This window comes from Papio anubis, chromosome 20 (genome assembly GCF_008728515.1).
Source record: "Papio anubis isolate 15944 chromosome 20, Panubis1.0, whole genome shotgun sequence".
Classification (NCBI taxonomy): Eukaryota; Metazoa; Chordata; class Mammalia; order Primates; family Cercopithecidae; genus Papio; species Papio anubis.
In genome coordinates, this window is record NC_044995.1 from 34,905,848 (window position 1) to 34,926,643 (window position 20,796).

Sequence of the window (20,796 nt, forward strand, 5' to 3'; positions counted from 1 at the left end):
AATACAAAAATTAGCTGAGTGTGGTGGCGCATGCCTGTAGTCCCAGCCACTAGGGAGGCTGAGGCAGGATAATTGCTTGAACCTGAGAGGCGGGAGTTGCAGTGAACTGAGATAGTGCCAATGCTTTTCAGCCTGGGCAACAAGAGCAAAACTCTGTCTCTAAATAAATAAATAAATAAAACACAAAACAAAACAAAAAGGAGGATGCCTATATTCCAGAGGGAAGACTGAAGCTGGAATGGTTCAGATTCAGGATGATGAGTTGCTACTAACTCAAAGCTAAGGTCAAGGGTTTCTGGACTCCATGTAGTCGAACTTGCCTGTAATCCCAGTGTCTCAGGAGGCTGAGGCAGGAGGACTGCTTGATCCCAGGGGTTTAAGACCGGCTTAGGCAAAATAGGAGAGTCTGTTTCAAAAATAAATAAATAAAATAAGGTAAAGGGTTTCTGGGTCGGGGACAGGCATAGCAAAGGTAACAGTCTGGGACTCAGGTGGCAGTGTACTTCAAGAGAAACTCAGAACGAATGCCAATGGGGGCCAGTTCCAGCTTTCTCCTGGGGGCCCGGGAGCTGTGGGAAGTGTCAGGTTAATAGCAGGCAATGGATTAGCACGTCATTTGCATAAGCCACATCTCCCCGCCCCTCCGCACCAGAACTGGCTGAGTCCGGGAAAGGGGAGCTTGGAGTGACCCAGCCAGGCTTGGATTAGTGGCCAGCTGTCCCCCTTCAGGGCGGCAGCTGAAACCCAAGACGGGGATTAGAAAGGTTTTCATTCCCAGCCTTGGGGGTGGGTGCTCCACGCCTCACCTGTGCAGGTGTGTTCACCGCCTCTCCCAGGGCAGGACCACGCCAGCCTGAGGTCAGTGCCAGTCAGCGGCCTGGACTCGAATCCAGTCAACCTGACCCCAGAAACAGAACAAGAAGTATGGTAGGGAGCACAGTCCCCTCCAGCGAGGTCTGGGGCTAGTGACCTTCCGACCTACACGCTGTTCCTGGACTTGGGCCAACTTTGAAAAAAGCAGGGAAACGGAGGCAGACCACCTTGCTCGTTTTGGGGTGGGGCAGAGAAGCTGAATTTCTTCTCTGTATCCCGCCGACCCCCAGAGTCTAAGACCTACCTGTGTTCTTGGTCCCACCAGGTAGTTGCCTGTGGAGGGGACAAAGGGAGCCAAGGTCACATGTGGCAGTGGGCGGGGGACAGGTTCCCAGGCTGCCCCAGTAGGATCTGGCCATTCCCACCGGTGCTCCCTCAGCAGATGGGCCTAGGCCCCTTTGTCCCCAGTTTGCAGCCGCCGCAAGGTCAAATGTTACCGCGGGGCCGCGGGCAGGGGTCAGGGAGGCGGAGTAGAACCTCGATCCACCCCCAGGCGGGTCCCAGGGGGCACAGGGGTGGCCAGGCTACTGTGAGGGGGTGGGGCAGCCTTTGGGACTGGTACTACTGGAGTTTCCGGGATCTGCACGGTGGTCTTTCTTCACCCGTCTCCCACCCAGCCCTCAGCCCCCTCGCAAGACTTGTCTCCCTCAAACCTAGTTCTCTGCTCCCTCCCCTTCACAATCCTCCGATTCCTTGAGTCTTCCCTCCCTCTTCTTTTTTTTTTTTTTTTTTTTTTTTTTGAGACAGGGTCTTGCTCAGGCTAGAGTGGAGTGACGTGATTATAACCCACTGCAGCCTTGAACACCTGGGCTCAAGACAAGTCTCATTTTATTGCACCGGCTGGTCTTTAACTCCTGGCCTCAAGAGATCCTCCTGATTCGGCCTCCCAAAGTGCTGGGATTACAGGCGGGAGCCACAGCGCCTGTCTGTCTCTCATCGAAGTCTCTTTTCAATCCCTTCGGTGAGACCTCCACCCCAGTGCTCCCCACCAAACATCCTAGCAGGTCCAGGCAAGGGGCCTAGGATCCCTGTCCTCACAAATTACCAGTCGCATTCCCATGCAGCCTCAGAACCAAAGGGTCTTCTCTGCCCACCCACGCCTTCCTCTCTCCCAGCAGGGATTACATCAGGCTGTAGGCAGAACCCGACTCTAGACCCACGGGAAGTCCTTGCTCATGTCTAATCCTAGTCCTTCCTGCTTTCTGTATTTACTAACGCCTCCTCCTCCACCTTGCAGGCAGCCAGAACGTCCCTGGAACAGGTCGAGAGGCCCAGGGCTGGGTGTGCATGGCTCTCCCAGAACCTCAGTTTCTTTTTAAGTGTTGGGAGATCTCTAAGCATCTTTCCCCCTACTCCAGGGAGGGCAATTCTTCAAGTCTCATCAGGGCTCTGGGAGGCAGAGGAGGAGGTACGCAGAGGGCACAGTCCTGGCCGGAGCTCTCAGAGGCCCAGCTGCATGCTCTGGTGTCCAGCTCTGGGCTCAGGGTGGGGTGGGACCACAGTCTGGGTGGCTGGGGCCGCAAGACTCCGAGGTGAAAGGTCACTCCTGGAACAGCTTTTCCAGCCGGTTAAAGGTTAACCTGTCCAGAGCCAGAGGCTCGGGCTTTTCCAGCTCGCCAGCCCGGACTTCGCATACAAAGGGTGCTTAATAAATGCTGGTCAGGCGGGCCCCAGCCCCGGTTCTGGGGGATGGGGTGAGTTGGAGGTGGCGGCAGCTGCGAGGCTTCAGGGCGCCTGGAAGAGACATCTGCAGTCCAGCCGGCCGCCAGGCCAAGCCCTTTCTGCAAAGCACAGAAAGAAAAGGAAATTAAAAGGGAAAAGGGGCAGGCCCCCGGCAGCGGTGGTGGGCATGCCTGTCGCCTCCAGCCGCGCGGGGCGGGTGGGCGCCCTGCCCCCGGAGGCCAGAAATTCTGCAGAGGGGCCCCCTGACCTCGCGGCCCCGGCCAGCCGGTCTCAGACCACAACATCCCTTCCCCCTGGAGATTCCGGGCACCAGGTGTTAACCCGAGCAGAGAAAGGGTGGGTTGGGGGTCAGACGCGGCGACTTTCTGGAAGAGGAAGCAAACACAATCTAGGATGTGTGTGTGTGTGTGTGTGTGTGTGTGTGTGCGCGCGCGCGTGTGTGTGTGTCTCATGCGCCCGTGTGTCTTGCGCAGGGGCGTGCCCCCCCCCGGGTGCCACTGGCCCCCCATCATTGCTTTGCCGGGAACGGTGGGGTGGGGGGAGGTTCCGAGGGGCGCCTCGAGGGTGATCGAGCGACCCAACGTCCAAGGCCAGAGGTGGAGGGGAGGGCCTTGGAGAGACATCTTGGTGAGGCTCGAGGAAGGGCAGAGGGCAGGCGCGGTTCAGGCTCCCGCCGCGGCCCGGCAGGGGTTAAGGCTGGAGCCGGGCGAGGGCGAGGGCGGGGGTGCAGGGGGGAGGGGCAGAGGGAGGCGGAGGAGGGTCAGGCCCCGCGGCCTCGCGCTCGGCCCCCGTCCCTCCCGCCGGCCCGTTCGCCCGGCGCCGCGCGCGGCCACCCATGCCCTTATAAGGGCGGCCGTCGCCGGGGCAACGAGCGCCCGCCCCCAGCCCGCGGCGCGCGCCCCTGCCCCCGCCCCCGCCCCCCGCCCGCCCCGCGAATGGAACGCTGTGTGTCAAACCGGCCGCAGCGCGAGGCCGGCGCGCGGGGTCGGCGGCAGTGGCGGCGGCGAGAGCGAGGCTCGGGCTCAGGCGCAGGCCCAGGCCAGGCGGGAGCGGCCGCAGCGGGGGCGGCAGCTCCAGAGGCGCCGGCCCAGCGGCCCTGCAGGCCCGGAGCGGCAGCCGCGGGCGCCGGAGGACCCAGGGGGCGCGGCGACCGGCCCCGGCGCGCACCCGCCGCCCCTCCCCCCCCCGCACGGGCGGCCGCGCAACTTGCGGCCAAACTTTCCCCCCGGCCTCCCGCGCTCGGATGGCGGCCCGCTGAGTTGGCCGCAGCCCCCGGGCGAGCGGCGGCCAGGCCGGAGGACGCCCCCTGCGCGGCTCGGGCCGGGCCATGGCCCGCGCGCCCCCGCCGGGGCCCCAGGGCGGCGGGACGCGAGTCCTTTGGGCCCCCGGCCCTCGCCTCTAGCGCGCCCCTCCCGGCCCCGGGCCCGGCCCCGCGCACGCGTGGGAAAGTTGGCCTGGAACCGGCCCGACCAGTTCCGCCCGGGCGCGCGGACCGGCCGCAGGAAGTTGCTGCAAAACTTTTTTGGGGGGTGCAGCCCGTGTCCCCCGTGCGCCGGGGCCGGATGCGCGCAGCGTAGGGTCCCCCGGGCCGAGAGGGGTGCCCGGAGGGAAGAGCGCGGAGGGGGCGCCCCGGCCCCGCTGTCCTGGGGCTATGGCCATGGTGACCGGCGGCTGGGGCGGCCCCGGCGGCGACACGAACGGCGTGGACAAGGCGGGCGGCTACCCGCGCGCAGCCGAGGACGACTCGGCCTCCCCCACCGGTGCCGCCAGCGACGCCGAGCCGGGCGACGAGGAGCGGCCGGGGCTGCAGGTGGACTGCGTGGTGTGCGGGGACAAGTCGAGCGGCAAGCATTACGGTGTCTTCACCTGCGAGGGCTGCAAGAGCTTTTTCAAGCGGAGCATCCGCCGCAACCTCAGCTACACCTGCCGGTGAGCCCCCCATCCGCGCGCCGCCGCCGTGCACCCCGCCCCGGCCTGGGGCGGGCCTCTGACCTGCTCGGTCACCTTGGGCCTGGCGCTGACCTTCCCTGGGCCTCCACTGCCCCCTCTGAGATAGGGGCACAGCACCCGCCTCCCGCATTCCATGGCTGGGATTGTGTATACAGTCGGCGCTGCATCATTGCAGGTTCCCCCCCATCAGGTGGTCCCTGGAGGCTCTTGCCCCAGTTACTTGCTTCTCCTTCCCCCCTGCTTTTCTCTGGGGAGGGGTCATCTCCGCGCTGGGGTGGGGGTAGGGGTGCTGTCAGGGGTGGCAGCCCAACCCCAGGGCACCCGTTCTCGGGGATCCCAGCGCGCGGGATGCCCTCGAGGGAATCGACCGTGGAACTTGGACCGTGGAGCTCGCAGCGTCCAGGGGCCATTGTCTGCGGCCGCGCGGATCGATACGGCGCGCCCTTGGGGTCAAATATCACTTCCAAAGTCGCTGTGGCTACGGAGGCGGCAGACGGAAGGAGGCTGGGGTGGCACGGGGCGGTCTTCTTCGGGGGGGGGGCCCGGGGGGGGGGGGGGGGGTGGGAGCTGGCCTTGCCCATCCCGGGGAACCCCTCTGGGCTCACTCGGAGCCTTGGGTCACCGGAAATCGCCACTGGAAGGCCGGCAGGGCCACCGGAATTGACTGAAACGTCCCCCTCCCCCAGGGGTGGGTGCAGACCTGAGGCTCCTGGAAAAATCCCTTAAACTTTGGGTGTCTCTGAGACGGGCAGGGAGTGAAACGTTTCCGAGCAGGATCGCTGGGCTGTCCCAGGTCGGAGACCTCTCTGGCAGGGCGTGGCCTTTCTAGCTGTTCTGGCGGAAGGTCCCCAGGGAAAGCGATCGGGGTTGTCCAGCCCGGGAGTTCTTTTCTCACTGTTCCCGGGCGAGCATCCGATCTGTCCGTTTATAAGCCCCTACTCTGCACCCCAGGAACATGCAGGGTGTCTGTAGAGCCGGTCTAGACGGTCTTATTTCCCAGCTGCACAAAACAGAGGCCCAAAGGCCCAGAAAGAGGTCCTGGTGCCTGCTTTGCGTTGGACATGGAGGGACCCTGCCCGAGTTGGGGCTTTGCAGGGGGGAACTGTGAGACCAGGTAGGGGACCGCTGAGTTCGGATCGGGGTGCCCCCAGGGAGAACGGCTGATGGAAGGCTTGTTGGCTGAGGCCACCAAATAGGGCCTCAGGTACCCGCGGGTGGAGTTTGACCCCAGGTCCCGGGTCAGGGCTGGCCTGGTGTGACCATGTGTGGCAGAGCTGCCTTGCTCCCTCCTCCAGCACAAACTGGGCCACTAGACTTTGGCCTCATTCTTGCTGCTGGAAAACCGCCTTCTCTCCCGTCATGTCTTTAGGGAGGGGAAGGGAGGGGGCTCAGGCAGTTTTGGGGTCCCAGGGGCTTCCTGAGGGTGGGGTCAGGGAGCACCAGTTTCGGCGGGGATTGGGGGGGCCTTGCTTGGAGCTGGCAGGTTTGTGCTGTGTGAGTTGTGTGACCTGGTGAAGTCACCATTCCATTCTGAGCTTCAGATGGATTTAGCAGGGTCTCGCTGGGGCCCATCCTGGGTGGTTTGATGCCAGCCCCTGCAGAGAGACCCCAGCTCCAAGTCTAGCTCCTGAGAAGCCCCCAGTCTGGAGGAGACACAATGAGACAGATGCCCCAAGCCTGCGGGATCTGGGGTCCCAGGGAGACAGCAGAGGCTCTGCCTGGAGGAAGCTAGGGGACATGAGCCTTGAAGCATGGAGTTGGCAGGTGGAAGAAAGGCCACAGGCCGGGCGCGGTGGCTCAAGCCTGTAATCCCAGCACTTTGGGAGGCCGAGACGGGCGGATCACGAGGTCAGGAGATCGAGACCATCCTGGCTAACACAGTGAAACCCCGTCTCTACTAAAAATACAAAAACTTAGCCGGGCGAGGTGGCGGGCGCCTGTAGTCCCAGCTACTCGGGAGGCTGAGGCAGGAGAATGGCGTAAACCCGGGAGGCGGAGCTTGCAGTGAGCTGAGATCCGGCCACTGCACTCCAGCCTGGGTGACAGAGCGAGACTCCGTCTCAAAAAAAAAAAAAAAAAGAAAGGCCACAGGGGCATGCCAGTGTGTGGCCCAGACAAAACATTTAGTGGCAGACTGGGGGAGCTGTGCTGTAAGAGGGGACCGCGCAGCCATGGGAGAAATCATAGCCAGGTGGGCCTGAAATGCTGGCTGAGGGTGATGGGGAGCCTTGGAGGGTGTGTGAGCAGGGGAGGGCTCTGATCAAATTGGACTGGAGGTCAGAAGCTCAGGGAGGAAGCTGAGTTGGGCCATGGGGTTGGGCAAAAAAAGCATGCACTCTTTAGGTGGGATAACAGGAAGAACTTAACTGCTTCCCTCCTTGGAGGGACGGATCTGTCCCAATTCTACAGCTGGGGAAGTTGATACAGAAGGTTCAGGGCCTCCCCTGAGGTCAGGGGAAGTTGATACAGAAGGTTCAGGGCCTCCCCTGAGGTCAGGGGCCCCTGAGCCGGGCCTCTCCCTGCCTGCAGGGCCGCCCCAGGCCAGGCCGTTTCCACCCGGCTGCCCTGGATCCTCCCACCACCCTGCGGCTGGGCTTTGTTCTGGTTCTGCCTGAGCTCCCTCTGCCCTAGTGGGGCCTCTTCCCAGGGGCTCAGCGGCTGGTGCTGCGGGACCCAGGCAGTGGTTGGGGGTTAGGGGAGGAGGGGGGTGTTGGGGAGATGGGCTCAGAGCCTCAGCTTTCCTAAGTTGGGTTCCTCGCCTGGGGTCTGGGTCTTGACACTGTCCCCCGTGAACCCCTCTGACCCAGTCCATCCCATATAGGGCGGTATCTGGCCTCCCATTTTCAGATGAGGAAACCAAGGCTCAATGGGGCAGTCACCACCTGAGGGGTGGGGCTGGGTGTCTGCAGCTGAGATTCATCTGGTTTTTGTTTTGTTTTTGACACGGAGTTTCACTCTTGTTGCCCAGGCTGGAGTGTAGTGGTGCGATTTCGGCTCACTGCAACCTCTGCCTCCTGGGTTCAAGCGGTTCTCCTGCCTCAGCCTCCCAAATAGCTGGAATTACAGGCATGTGCCACCACGCCTGGCTAATTTTGTATTTTTAGTAGAGACAGGTTTTCTCTATGTTGTTCAGGCTGGTCTTAAACTCCCAACCTCAAGTGATCCGCCTGCCTCAACCTCCCAAAGTGCCGGGATTACAGGCGTGAGCCACCGCATCCAGCCTTTTTTTTTTTTTCTTTTTTTTTGAGGCAGAGTCTCACTCTGTCGCCCAGGCTGGAATGCAGTGGGTCAGTCTTGGCTCACTGCAACCTCCACCTACCCAGTTCAAGCGATTCTCCTTCCTCAGCCTCCCAAGTAGCTGGGATTACAGGCATGCGCCACCATGCCCAGCTCATTTTTGTATTTTTAGTAGAGATGGGGTTTCACCATGTTGGCCAGGCTGGTCTTGAACTGACTTCAGGTGATCCACCCTCCTCCGCCTCCCAAAGTGCTGGGATTACAGGCGTGAGCTACCACAGAGATGCATCTGTTTAATTCCCTTAAGTGAGGGTTCTACTCTGTGACTGTCTCTGCGTATCCCCTGGGTGTCCCCAGCTGGGACCCCACAGGTAGTAGCTCCAGGCCCAGGTCTTGGAGAGCCCCCAGCTCCCCATGGCAAGAGACCAGGGGAGTCCAAGGGAACGAGCCAAGGGGAGAAGGTTCTGGGGACATTTGAAGAATAAGGCCTGGACCTTCCTGCTTGGGGTTGACCCAGGACGGGGAGCTCACCTCCTCCAGGGTGGGGCCACCTGTCTCATCCCTGCAAGAGGCAGTGGTATTCACTGAGGGCTGACCAGGAGAATCTCGAGCTTGCTTAGGGGTTGGGTGGTCCTCCCAGAAGAGCACAGCAGTGGGGCCTTCAGGGCGGAGGACCCGAGTGACTTTGTTTACTTACTGATTCATTGGTGTAGGCTTTGTGCGGGTGATAATGCAGGGGCCCCGCAGACCACTAGCCTCTGGCCTGACCCCTAGTTAACTCACAAAGCCTAGCTTTCTGACCATGTCGTCTCTGCCTTCACATCATTTTGGGGACAGTGACCCTGCTCAGCCTGACAGTGACCAAATAAAATGAAACCCTTTAGGCCTCCATATTTGTGTATTTCAGCCCTTTTGCTCTGGCTATACTCTGTCTCTGGGATCACCCCTCCAGTCACCTGGAGAACTCCTATTCATCCTTCAAAACCCAGTGCCAATGTGCCCTCCCTGGGGTGCTCATCTGCTTTTCCACAGATTCCGCTTCATCCATCACCACCCATCCAGGTTATCCTGTCTGCTTTGCAGACCTGCAAGCTGAGCTCCTGTACCCCTTCGGGGCTACCTTCCCAGTCTAGAGGGCCCCTACTAGTATTTCTGAGGGGCAGCCTCCAAAGGCAGCTCATAGGCTGGTTGGGGGAGGAGGACATGGGGGTCTCATGGAGCCCTGGCCTCTGCGTGCCCCCAGGTCTAACCGTGACTGCCAGATCGACCAGCACCACCGGAACCAGTGCCAGTACTGCCGTCTCAAGAAGTGCTTCCGGGTGGGCATGAGGAAGGAGGGTGAGTACACACTGGGGACACACTGGGGACGATCACAGCAGCTAGGGCTGGGGTGAACAAACAGCTTCTTCCTCCCTTTTTCCCTCCCTTTCACAGGGGTCTAGGTGCCTCAGGGGGTGGGGCCCAGCGCCTGCTAACCTCATTACCACTGATCCCTTGATCCAGTGGGCTGTGGTCTGGCCCTAGGCTAGAGGAATCCAATTAGGATCCCTGGCCCCCTGGTTGCTGCCGTGGAGCTGAAGAGGCCAGGGACGCCCCACAAGGGACTTTCCCCAGCCCCATTCTCTTGAAGGAGCTCCCCTCCCCAGTTACCCCCGAGTCCGGCCTCAGAGGCCAGTTCCCTGGCCCTGACACCTTGGTGACCTCTTGTCTGCTAGCGTGGCCACTGCTTTCTGAACAAGGATGTGTGTGTGTGGTTTGTTTTTTTTTTTATTTGATTTGCTTCCCCTCCACCCTTCACCCATGCTTGTTGTTTGCCCAAGGCAGGAACTCTGCCTGATTAAGGCAAAGGGCAGCTTACCCTTTCTCCTGACCCGGGGCACTGGGAGCAAGAGTGAGGCCCAGCTGACTCTGCTCAGGGAACCTGGGTGGATGGGCGTATTCTGGGCCAGTGGGCCTAGAACTCTGCCAAACCCCCTTAGAATTCAAGTAGAACCCAGAGATTTCCATATGGATTTCTGGGGTTCAGGAATAGAATCTAGCCTATTGGTGGCTCACGCCTGTAATCCCAGCACTTTGGGAGGCTGAGGAGGGCGGATCACGAGGTCAGGAGATCGAGAGCATCCTGGCTAACACGGTGAAACCCCGTCTCTACTAAAAACATAAAAAATTAGCTGGGCGTGGTGGCGGGCGCCTGTAGTCCCAGCTACTCGGGAGGCTGAGGCAGGAGAATGGCGTGAACCCCGGAGGCGGAGCTTGCAGTGAGCCGACATCGCGCCACTGCATTCCAGCTTGGGCGACAGTGAGACTCCGTCTCAAAAAAAAAAAAAAAAAAAAAAAAAAAACTAGCCTATTGGACGAGATCTCCTGTGCTGGGTTTCAGGTTCCTCTGGGGACTGCGTCGTGGGCCAGGCTGGCAGTTCTTTCTAGTGTCTAACCTGAGACTCTCTTGCTTTGAATTTTTTTTTTCTTTATTTTATATTTTATTTTATTTTATTTATTTTATTTTGAGATGGAGTCTCACTCCATCTTCTAGGCTGGAGTGCAGTGGTGTGATTTCAGTTCACTGCAGCCTCCGCCTCCCGGGTTCAAGTCATTGTCCTGCCTCTGCCTCCTGAGTATCTGGGACTACAGATGCAGGCCAACACGCCCAGCTAAAAATTTTTGTATTTTGTTTTGGTTTGTTTTTGAGACGGAGTCTCGCTCTGTTGCCAGGCTGGAGTGCTGTGGCTGGATCTCAGCTCACTGCAACCTCCGACTCCCTGGTTCAAGCGATTCTCCTGCTTCAGCCTCCTCAGTAGCTGGAATTACAGGGATACGCCACCATGCCCGGCTAATTTTTGTTTTTTTTTGTTTTTTTGTTTGTTTGTTTGTTTGTTTGTTTTTGAGACAGAGTCTCGCTCTGTCGCCCAGGCTGGAGTGCAGTGGCCGGATCTCAGCTCACTGCAAGCTCCACCTCCTGGGTTTACGCCATTCTCCTGCCTCAGCCTCCCAAGTAGCTGGGACTACAGGCGCCCGCCACCTCGCCCGGCTAGTTTTTTGTACTTTTTAGTAGAGACGGGGTTTCACTGTATTAGCCAGGATGGTCTCGATCTCCTGACCTTGTGATCCACCCGTCTCGGCCTCCCAAAGTGCTGGGATTACAGGCTTGAGCCACCGCGCCCGGCCTAGAGATGGAGTTTCACTATGTTGGCCAGGATGGTCTTGATCTCCTGATCTCGTGATCCGCCTGCCTGGGCCTCCCAAAGTGTTGGAATTACAGGCATGAGCCACCGTGCCCGGCCTAATTTTTGTAGTTTTAATAGAGATGGGGTTGGCCGGGTGCGTTGGCTCAAGCCTGTAATCCCAACACTTTGGGAGGCCGAGGCGGGCAGATCGCAAGGTCAGAAGATCGAGACCATCCTGGTCAACATGGTGAAACCCCGTCTTTACTAAAAATACAAAAAAATTAGCCGGGTGTGGTGGTGGGCACCTGTAGTCCCAGCTACTCAGGAGGCTGAGGCAGGAGAATGGCGTGAACCCAGGAGGCGGAGCTTGCGGTGAGCCGAGATCACGCCACCGCACTCCAGCCTGGGCGACTGAGCAAGACTTCGTCTCAAATAAATAAATAAATAAATAAATAAATAAATAGAGATGGGGTTTCACCATGTTGGTCAGGCTGGAGTCTCCGAACTCCTGACCCCAGGTGATCTGTTCGCCTCAGCCTCCCAAAGTGCTCGGATTATAGGCATGAGCCACCCCACCCAGCCGCTTTTTAAATTTATTTTCTAGAGACAGGGTCCCACTATGTGGCCCAGGCTGGTTTCGAACTCCTGGCTTTAAGTGATCCTCCCACCTTCGCCTCCCAGACTACTGGGATTACAGGAATGAGCCACCATACTTGGCCTAAAGCTGTTGTTTTTTGTCTAGGCCTTGGTGGGAGAAGCTGAGAGAGGCAGCTGAGGAGCTTTCTTTTAAAACTGATCCCTCCCTGTGGCCCCTTTAAGTTTGGGGGTAACTTTCTTGGCCCTGCCCCCACAACATGGATTTTGCCTCTACTTGTCTATTTTACCTGAAATCCTCATATATCTCAAGTCATGGCCTCAGAGCAAACAGCCTCGCCAGAAGTCTCCAAAAGCCTCGGGTGGAAATATGTATGATGACAGCTCATGCTTTTTTTTTTGAGACGGAGTCTCTGTCCCCCACGCTGGAGTGCAGCGGCCGGATCTCGGCTCACTGCAAGCTCCGCCTCCCGGGTTTACGCCATTCTCCTGCCTCAGCCTCCCAAGTAGCTGGGACTACAGGTGCCTGCCACCTCGCCCGGCTAGTTTTTTGTATTTTTTAGTAGAGACGGGGTTTCACCGTGTTAGCCAGGATGGCCTGGATCTCCTGACCTCATGATCCGCCCGCCTCGGCCTCCCAAAGTGTTGAGATTACAGGCTTGAGCCACCGCCCCCGGCCGACAGCTCATGCTTTAACCACAGTCCTGCCTCGCAGCCTTTGCACGTGCTGTTCCCTCTGCCTGGAGTGCGCTTTTTCCAGATCTGTACATGGCTCCCTCCCTAACCTTGCCTTCAAGGTTTGCTCAAACATCACCTCCTCAGGGAAGCCCTCCTGATCCCCCTGTATTTGACGCCATCTGCCTTGTTCTTTTTTTGTTTTGTTTTTGAGAGGGAGTCTCGCTCTGCCAGGCTGGAGTGTAGTGGCGCCATCTCAGCTCACTGCAAGCTCCTCTGCCTCCCGAGTTCAAGTGATTCTCCTGCCTCAGCCTCCTGAGTAGCTGGGATTACAGGCATGTGTCACCAGGCCCGGCTAGTTTTTTGTATTTTTAGTAGAGACGGGGTTTCACTGTGTTAGCCAGGATGGTCTCCATCTCCCGACTTCTGGATCTGCCCGCCTCGGCCTCCCAAAGTGCTGGGATTACAGGCGTGAGCCACCGCGCCCAGCCCTCCCTTGTTCTATAATTTGCTTACACCCAGAATGTCCATTCCCTGTGGGCAGGTATTTTTGTCTATCTTGTTCCCCAGCGCCTAGACCAGGGCTTGGTACACAGTAGGTGTTCAATAAATGGTCCTTGGCTTGAATTACCATCTATTTAGCCCTTCCTATGTGGCAGGCATTATTTTAAGTTACATCGATTCTCATTTAATTCAGTGATTGGTGACATCATTTTTTGAGACAGGGTCTCACTCTGTCACCCAGGCTGGAGTGCAGTGGTGTGATCATAGCTCACTGCAGCCTTAAACTCCTGGGATGAAGTGGTTCTCCCACCTCAGCCTCCTGAGTAGCTGCAATTATAGGCGTTCGCTACCATGCTCGGCTAATTTCTTAATTTTTTGTAGAGATGGGGTCTCGCTATGTTGCCCAGGCTGGTCTCGAACTCCTGGGCTCAAGCCTCAGCCTCCCAAAGTGCTGGGCTTGCAAATGGGAGCCACTGTCTGCATTTTACAGATGAGGAAACTGAGGCACACAGCAGATTGGTGAGGCCATCTGTCAAGAGAGCAACAGAGTTGTGATTGGGATTTGAACCTCCACAGTCTGGGCTAAAGAGCTGGAGAGTGGTTTGGGGAGGAGTGAACAGAAAGTGCAAAGGTCAGCTGGGCGCAGTGGCTCACGCCTGTAATCCCCGCACTTTGGGAGGCCGAGGCGGGAGGTCACGAGGTCAGGAGATTGAGACCATCCTGGCCAACGTGGTGAAACCCCGTCTCTGCTAAAAATACAAAAATTAGCAGGGCGTGGTGGCAGGTGCCTGTAATCCTAGCTACTCGGGAGGCTGAGGCAGGAGAATCACTTGAACCCGGGAGTTGGAGGCTGCAGTGAGCCGAGATCATGCCACTGCACTCCAGCCTGGTGACAGAGTAGAACTCCATCTCAAAAAGAAAGAGAGAGAGGAATAAAGGAAAGGAAAGAAGGAAGGGAGAGCAGGAGGGGGGGAAAAAAGAAAAAGTCCATAGGCCCTGGGGTGGGAATGTGGCCATGTGAGGGAGTGGTGGCTGCTCACAACCCAGTGAGCAAAGGGGGAAGAAGCTCCCTGGAGGACCGGGGAACCACTTTTGGGCCTCGTCCGCCTGTCCTCATTTGACAGTTGACTTAGACTCAGGGACCCCTTGGAGCGGGCTTCAACCCAGGTCCCGGCTTCTCTGCTCAGCACTGTTCGCCCCCGGATTCTGCCCGCATTCCCCTCTGGTGTTTGCTGTACATAGAGTTGACCTGGAGTTCACGGAGGTGATGAGATGGGGCATGCCAACTCATTAAAGCTCATTAATTAGTCTGCTGGCAACCAGCCCAGTCTGCCCTGCCACCCTGCCCACCACGGCACAAGCCAGGCAGGCACGTGGCCAACCCTCTGCCTCTTTGTGCCTCAGTTTCCCTTTTCTCACCCACCTGCTCACTGCGGACATGTGCCCAAGTCAGCAGCAGGGCCTCCCCGCTTCATAAGCAAGGCTACTGATGGCGACTAATGTTTACTGAGGACCTACTGCAGCCCCCCCAGGACAGACACTTCCCTACTGTGGGTCCCCCCCAAACCTTCCCTGCATTGTGGCCTCTGCAGGGACCCAGACCGGCCCTCAGGGGTCATCATCTGGTGGGGAGGGGATGGAAGGTAGAGAAATGATCCCCGCTTCATAGGAGACAGCTAGTGCTGGGTGGGTATTGATTTCTTGCTTTGGGGACCAGGCTGGCCAGGGTCCCCAAGTCCTCCTTGGCCCATCCTCAGCTCTGGGAACCCCGTGACTAACAGATGGAGGCTCCAAAAGGTTTATTAGATGCTCCTCCTTGTCCCCAGGAGCTGGGGGTGGGGAGTGGTGGCTGGACCTGGACAGGGGCTCCTGGACCCTGATTTTAACCAGCCTGGTGCCCATGGGGTGGGGTTAGGCGTTCTGGGAAAGGCTGGGCCTGGGGGCTTTGGAGGGGAGGGCCTGAGTGACCCCTTAATGACTTTTGTCTCCCTTCCCCGTTATTCTCCTTACTTTTCCTACCTTGTCCTTCCCTACCTGCCCCGCCCCCCATGTCTCTCTGGGCACCCACTTGGCCCCTCATTCCTTCCCTCTCTTCTGTGCCTCTCCTCTCTCTATACCCCTCGCTCCCCTTCCTGTCTGCCCCATCTCCTATCTCCATTCCTCCCGGCCTTCTGTGCCCCGCCCTCCCCCATCTCCTGTCCCTCCCTCGCTCCCGCCGCGGTCACCCTTCCCCTTCCCCCCACCCTCTGCTGCCCATCCCTCCCGCCCGCATGTCCCTCCTGTCCCTGCCTCCCGCAGCGGTGCAGCGCGGCCGCATCCCGCACTCGCTGCCTGGCGCCGTGGCCACCTCCTCGGGCAGCCCCCCGGGCTCGGCGCTGGCGGCGGTGGGGGGCGGCGGAGACCTCTTCCCGGGGCAGCCGGTGTCCGAACTGATCGCGCAGCTGCTGCGAGCTGAGCCCTACCCTGCGGCGGCCGGACGCTTCGGCGCAGGGGGCGGCGCGGCAGGCGCGGTGCTGGGCATCGACAACGTGTGCGAGCTGGCGGCGCGGCTGCTCTTCAGCACCGTGGAGTGGGCGCGCCACGCGCCCTTCTTCCCCGAGCTGCCGGTGGCCGACCAGGTGGCGCTGCTGCGCCTGAGCTGGAGCGAGCTCTTCGTGCTGAACGCGGCGCAGGCGGCGCTGCCCCTGCACACGGCGCCGCTACTGGCCGCCGCCGGCCTCCACGCCGCGCCCATGGCCGCTGAGCGCGCCGTGGCCTTCATGGACCAGGTGCGGGCCTTCCAGGAGCAGGTGGACAAGCTGGGCCGCCTGCAGGTCGACTCGGCTGAGTACGGCTGCCTCAAGGCCATCGCGCTCTTCACGCCCGGTGAGTCACGCTCCGAAGGGGGCCGCGGGATGGGGGGACCCAAGGGAGGTTAGGAGGAGGGCAGCCTAGACCCAGACTCCAGCCACCATAGCGCCCCGCTCGCTGCCTAGGCCTGGCGCCCTGCAAGCGCCGTGAGCGAACGCTCATGGGTGGCCATAGAGGGGTGATGTAAGCAGTGTGACACAGTGACACCCCCACTGCGTGATTCCAAGACTCTTGGAGAACTCTGAACCCTGGACCCCAGACCCCTCTTCCTGTTCCCAGGCTCCCTGAGACCCCCTACTCCCTCACCAAAGGTCTCTTCACGCTCAGTGAGCACTGATAGCACAAAGTTGGGGGAACGTGGGAGGGACGGTCCTAACCCCCTGTTTCTCGCCCCCTCTGGCCCACACTGCCTGATTACTGGGCTCTCAGGGCAACCTGCAGGTAGCCAGGATTGTAGGGATCTGGGTAGGGGCGTGGCTTGGAGGCCCCTCCCATTGAGGGGCGGGGCAGCCCCAGAACCTTCGTAACCATCGACTATCGAGCAGTGGTAGCCCTATGTGGTAGCCCTATCGTATTCCAGGACTGGTGGTGCAGCCAGCTTTTTTTTTTTCCCCCACTTTATTTTTTTATTTGTATTGCTATTTTTTGAGACTGGGTCTCACCCTGTCACCCAGGCTATGGTCCGAACACGGTTCACTGCAGCCTCGAACTCCAGGGCTCGAGCAATCCTCCCTCCCACCTCAGCCTCTTGAGTAGCTGGGACCACAGGCGTGCACCACCATTCCTGGCTAATTTTGTTTTAAAAGTTTTCTGTAGAGACATGGTCTCACCATGTTGCCCAGGCTGGTCTTGAACTGGGCACAAGCAGTCCTGCCTCAGCCACCCAAAGTGCTAGGATTACAGGCGTGTGCCACCATGCCTTTAGACAAAGATCTTTCCAGCGTGTCTCCTGGGAGTTCTTTCACCTACTGGAAGCCTCTAGATCCCATCAGAGGTATCTTTGGGGCTAGGAACCAGATCCAGGCTACTCTGGGAGGTGGCTTTCGTTTGATAAATACGGTTTTGGTCTTACAAGGTGGCTCAGGCCTGTAGCCACGGCACTTTGGGAAGCACAGTTGGGAGAATCGCTTGAGCCCAGGAGTTCCAGGCTCCATTGAGCTCTGATTACCACACTGCACTCAAGCCTGCGCAAGAGTGAGACTGCGTCTCGAAAATCAATAAATATGGCTTTATTTATTGTTTTCCCAGAAGATTCTTCTTGGCTTCCCATCGTCTTGGGTCTCTCTAGAGGCTGCCACATTCTCTCACACCACAGGCCCTTCTGGGCTCTGTCTTCCTCATCAAATTCCCTTCCCAGCCCCACCTTCCCTGCGAGCTTCCTTAGAACCTGTCTCGTTGGCCAGGCCGCTGGCTCTGTAATCCCAGCACTTTGAGAGACCAAGGTGGGGAGATTGCTTGAGATCAGGAGTTCAAGACCAGCCTGGCCAACATAGCGAAACCTGTAAAAATACAAAAATTAGCTGGGTGTGGAGGCCTGCAATGCCAGCTACTGTGAGGTTAAGGCAGGGTGGACTACCAGAACCCGAGCGGAGGTTGCAGTGAGATCGCGGCCACTGGCACCTCTACCTGGGGACAGTGTGAGACTCCCCTCTTTTTTTTTTTTTTTTTTTTGAGACGGAGTCTGCCTGTGCTGGCGTATGGTGCCAATCTTGTCTACTGCAAGCCCTAATTCTCCCAAATTCACGACTTCCTTCCTCCTCTGGGTTCCCTAGGGGCCTCCCGGGTTAGCTGGTGGACTTGCAGTCCTGCCACCACTCACATCACTTTTTTTTAGATTTTTTTTTGAGGCGAGTCTCAGCCTGTCACTTCCAGGTTGGAGTGCAGTGGCGCTGACCTCGGCTCATACTGCAAGCCCATCTCCGGTTCTGCATTCTCCTGCCCCCAGCCTCCTGGGAGGCTGGGACTACAGGCCGGCCAACCGCTCTCGCCAATTTTTGTATTTTAGTAGAGACGTGGGTTTCCACCAAGTGGTCTCATCTCCTGACCTTTGTGGACTTCGCCTCCCTTCCCAGTGCTGGGATTATAGGAGCCACCGCTACCGGCCTTTTGGGTATCTTAAGTAGAGACAGGGTTTCACTGTAAGAAATGGCATTTAGTCTGACTTCCCACTGTGATCTGCCTGCCTCGGGCCATTCTCATCTTAAAGGAAGAAAAATTAGGCCGGGAAAGTGGCTCTGCAATCCCCAGCACTTTGGGGAGGCATGCCAATACACCAGGCTAATTTTATTTATTTATTTTAGAAAACAGGCCTCCTCTCAAGCTGTCATAGGGCTGGAGCGCAAGGCACGATCTTGGCTCACTGCAACTTCCGCCTCCCAGGCTCAAGTGATCCTCCCATTAGCCTTCTGAGTAGTGGGACTACAGGCACACGCTACCATGCCTGACTAATTATTCTTAATTATTAGTAGAGATGGAGTTTCACCATGTTGGCCAGGCTGGTCTTGAACTCCTGACCTCAAGTGATCCACCTGCCTTAGCCTCCCAAAGTGCTGGGATTACAGGCGTGAGCTACCGTGCCTGGCCCCAACTAATTTGTTTTTATAGAGAAGGGATCACACTGTGTCGTCCAGCCTGGTTTCAAATCCTGGCCTTAAATGATGCTCCTGCCTCGGCCTCCCAAAGTGCTGGGACTGTGGCCGTAAGCCATCACGCCCAGCCCCCTGTTCTTACCCACAGTTGCAAGTGGTAGCCCCTAGTCACCCCTGTGGGCCCTGTGTTCTCTGGCTGTCTCCCACCCTGCCTGACTTACCTTTGTCCCCCTAGATGCCTGTGGCCTCTCGGACCCGGCCCACGTGGAGAGCCTGCAGGAGAAGGCGCAGGTGGCCCTCACGGAGTATGTGCGGGCGCAGTACCCATCCCAGCCCCAGCGCTTCGGGCGCCTGCTGCTGCGGCTGCCCGCCCTGCGCGCAGTCCCTGCCTCCCTCATCTCCCAGCTGTTCTTCATGCGCCTGGTGGGGAAGACGCCCATTGAGACACTGATCAGAGACATGCTGCTGTCGGGGAGTACCTTCAACTGGCCCTATGGCTCGGGCCAGTGACCGTGACGGGGCCACGTGCGCTGTGGCCAGGCCTGCAGACAGACCTCAAGGGACAGGGAATGCTGAGGCCTCGAGGGGCCTCCCGGGGCCCAGGACCCTGGCTTCTCTCCTCAGACTTCTATTTTTTAAAGACTGTGAAATGTTTGTCTTTTCTGTTTTTTAAATGATCATGAAACCAAAAAGAGACTGATCATCCAGGCCTCAGCCTCGTCCTCCCCAGGACCCCTGGCCAGGATGGAGGTAAGGGATGGAGGGTCCAATCCTGGGACAGCCTTGTCCCTCGGCACCCCAAGCATGAACTTGTGGGATGGTAGGGTAGGCTTCCCTGGCATGATGGACAAAGGCCTGGCGTCTGGGCCGGAGGGGCCGCTCCAGTGGGCAGGGGTAGCTAGCGTGTGCCAGGCAGATCCTCTGGACACGTAATCTATGTCAGACACTACATGATTACTCAATCAAGGCCAATAATAAAGACATTTCCTACCTGCACAGCCTCCCTGGTCTTTTTTTTTTGAGACAGAGTCGTACTTCGTCACCCAGGCTGGAGCGCAGTGGCGTGATCTCGGCTCACTGCAACCTCTGCCTCACAGGTTCAGGCGATTCTCCTGCCTCAGCCTCCCCAGTAGCTGGAACTACAGGCACCCACCACAATGCTCAGTTAATTTTTTTTTGTATTTTTGGTAGAGATGGGGTTTCACCATGTTGACCAGGTTGGTCTCGAACTTCTGACCTCAGGTGATCCACCACCCCTGCCCTTGGCCTCCAATAGTGCAGGGATTACAAGCATGAGCCACCGCGCCTAGCCTCACTTAATTATTTTATTTGGTTGGCTCTTAATCTGTTTTTTTTTTTTTTTTTTTTTTCGATGGAGTTTCGCTCTTTCACCCGGGCTAGAGTGCAGTAGTACAGTCTTGGCTCACTGTAACCTCTGCCTCCCAGGTTCAAGCAATTCTCCTGCCTCAGCCTTCTGAGTAGTTGGGATTACAGGTGTGCACCGCCACGTTCAGCTGATTTTTGTACTTTATAATTAGAGATGAGGTTTTGCCATGTTGGCCAGGCTGGTCTCGAACTTCTGACAGGTGGTCCACCTGCCTTGGCCTCCCAAAGTGGTGTGATTATAGGCATGAGCCACCACACCAGGCCCTTAATCTTGTTTGGGTTCTGATGTCCTTGGGAGAAACCTCTGGGGCCAGTCCTGTCACATGATCTCAGGCCAGCCAATCAGACCACCATTCCGTGGGCCACAGCAACTGGTTTATGGAGCGCCTGAGATTCCAAACTAGCCAGTGAGATTCCACAGCAGGATTTGGAACTGGGAGAATCTAATTAAAGCAGAGCCAAGGATGGAAGATCAATTTCCCAAGATGCCTTTGGAGCCCCTGGATCAAGCCATACCTGAAACCCTTAGGTGTTTTAAGTTCTATGAACTCAGTTGTCCCCCTTTTGTGCCTGAGTCAATCTGACTTCAATTTTTTTTTTCCTCACATGGAACTAAAAATCTGTTTCAGAGATTGACGTTTGGGAGGCAGGGACCTAGAAGGCCAAGACTTTGAAATGTGGGCTTCACTGGGTGATACGGAATCATGTGGGGTACCAGGGACTCTCCCGTCCCAGCCTCGGGAGTCTGTGGCACCGCTCTGTGGTGGGAAAGGCACCTGTGGAATTGGGCACCAGAGCTGTAGGGGGGTAGAGAGAAAGGGCCCGAATGGTGGTGGGGGTGGCACCTCTCGCTGATGTCCTGCCAAGAAGAGGCAAGTCCTCCACCAAAGATGCCCTTCTGTAGCCAGGCGTGGTGGCAGGAACCTGTAATCCCAGCTACTTGGGAGGCTGAGGCACGAGAGTCACTGGAACCTGGAAGGCGGAGGTTGCAGTCAGCTGAGATTGCACCACTACACTCCAGTCTGGGCGACAGAGGGAGACTCTGTCTCAAAAAAAAAAAAAAAGATAGCCTTGTGAAAATAGCAAGGGAAGAAGTCAAATCTGTCACGCTGCTTGCCGGGCCAGTGCTCAGCCCTTATGCAGCCCCAGTTTGCCAAAATGGTCCCCAGTCTCCCCATGTCCATCTTGAAGACAGTCTTGGAAGATGAGAGATTAGGCCCCTCCTGTGGAGTCGGTGAGGGTCTCTCGCGGGCAGGTTCCCAGAAGGGAACTGAGGCAGGGGCGGGATGGAG

General features: G+C 58.0%; 1 protein-coding gene and 1 long non-coding RNA gene across 3 annotated transcripts; one reads left to right on the top strand and one right to left on the bottom strand.

Moving 5' to 3' along the window:
* Positions 1-115: 115 nt before the first annotated feature.
* On the bottom strand, positions 116-3,246 carry LOC103879972. Of its 2 annotated transcripts, XR_004180353.1 has the most exons (5): positions 2,804-3,246; positions 1,919-2,654; positions 1,118-1,146; positions 807-898; positions 116-406 (listed from the first exon to the last, which is right to left on the bottom strand). It is a non-coding gene; the product is annotated as an uncharacterized LOC103879972 (long non-coding RNA). The 2 variants fall into 2 exon arrangements; XR_640795.4 differs by having other exon boundaries at positions 1,919-3,246.
* A 246-nt stretch (positions 3,247-3,492) lies between these two features.
* NR2F6 (nuclear receptor subfamily 2 group F member 6) lies at positions 3,493-19,116 on the top strand. The gene is made up of 4 exons (XM_031659783.1): positions 3,493-4,485; positions 8,987-9,081; positions 14,979-15,545; positions 18,354-19,116. The coding sequence occupies exons 1-4, from the start codon at positions 4,208-4,210 to the stop codon at positions 18,626-18,628; spliced, it is 1,215 nt and encodes a 404-aa protein (XP_031515643.1). The 5' UTR covers positions 3,493-4,207; the 3' UTR covers positions 18,629-19,116.
* Positions 19,117-20,796: the final 1,680 nt, after the last annotated feature.

Bases quoted from the DNA above. Each gene is read 5' to 3' on its own strand.
- NR2F6 (XM_031659783.1), top strand. From the start codon at position 4,208: ATGGCCATGGTGACCGGCGGCTGGGGCGGCCCCGGCGGCGACACGAAC. The intron at 4,486-8,986 runs GTGAGCCCCCCA...GCGTGCCCCCAG, and splicing joins AACCTCAGCTACACCTGCCG to GTCTAACCGTGACTGCCAGA. The intron at 9,082-14,978 runs GTGAGTACACAC...TGCCTCCCGCAG, and splicing joins GGTGGGCATGAGGAAGGAGG to CGGTGCAGCGCGGCCGCATC.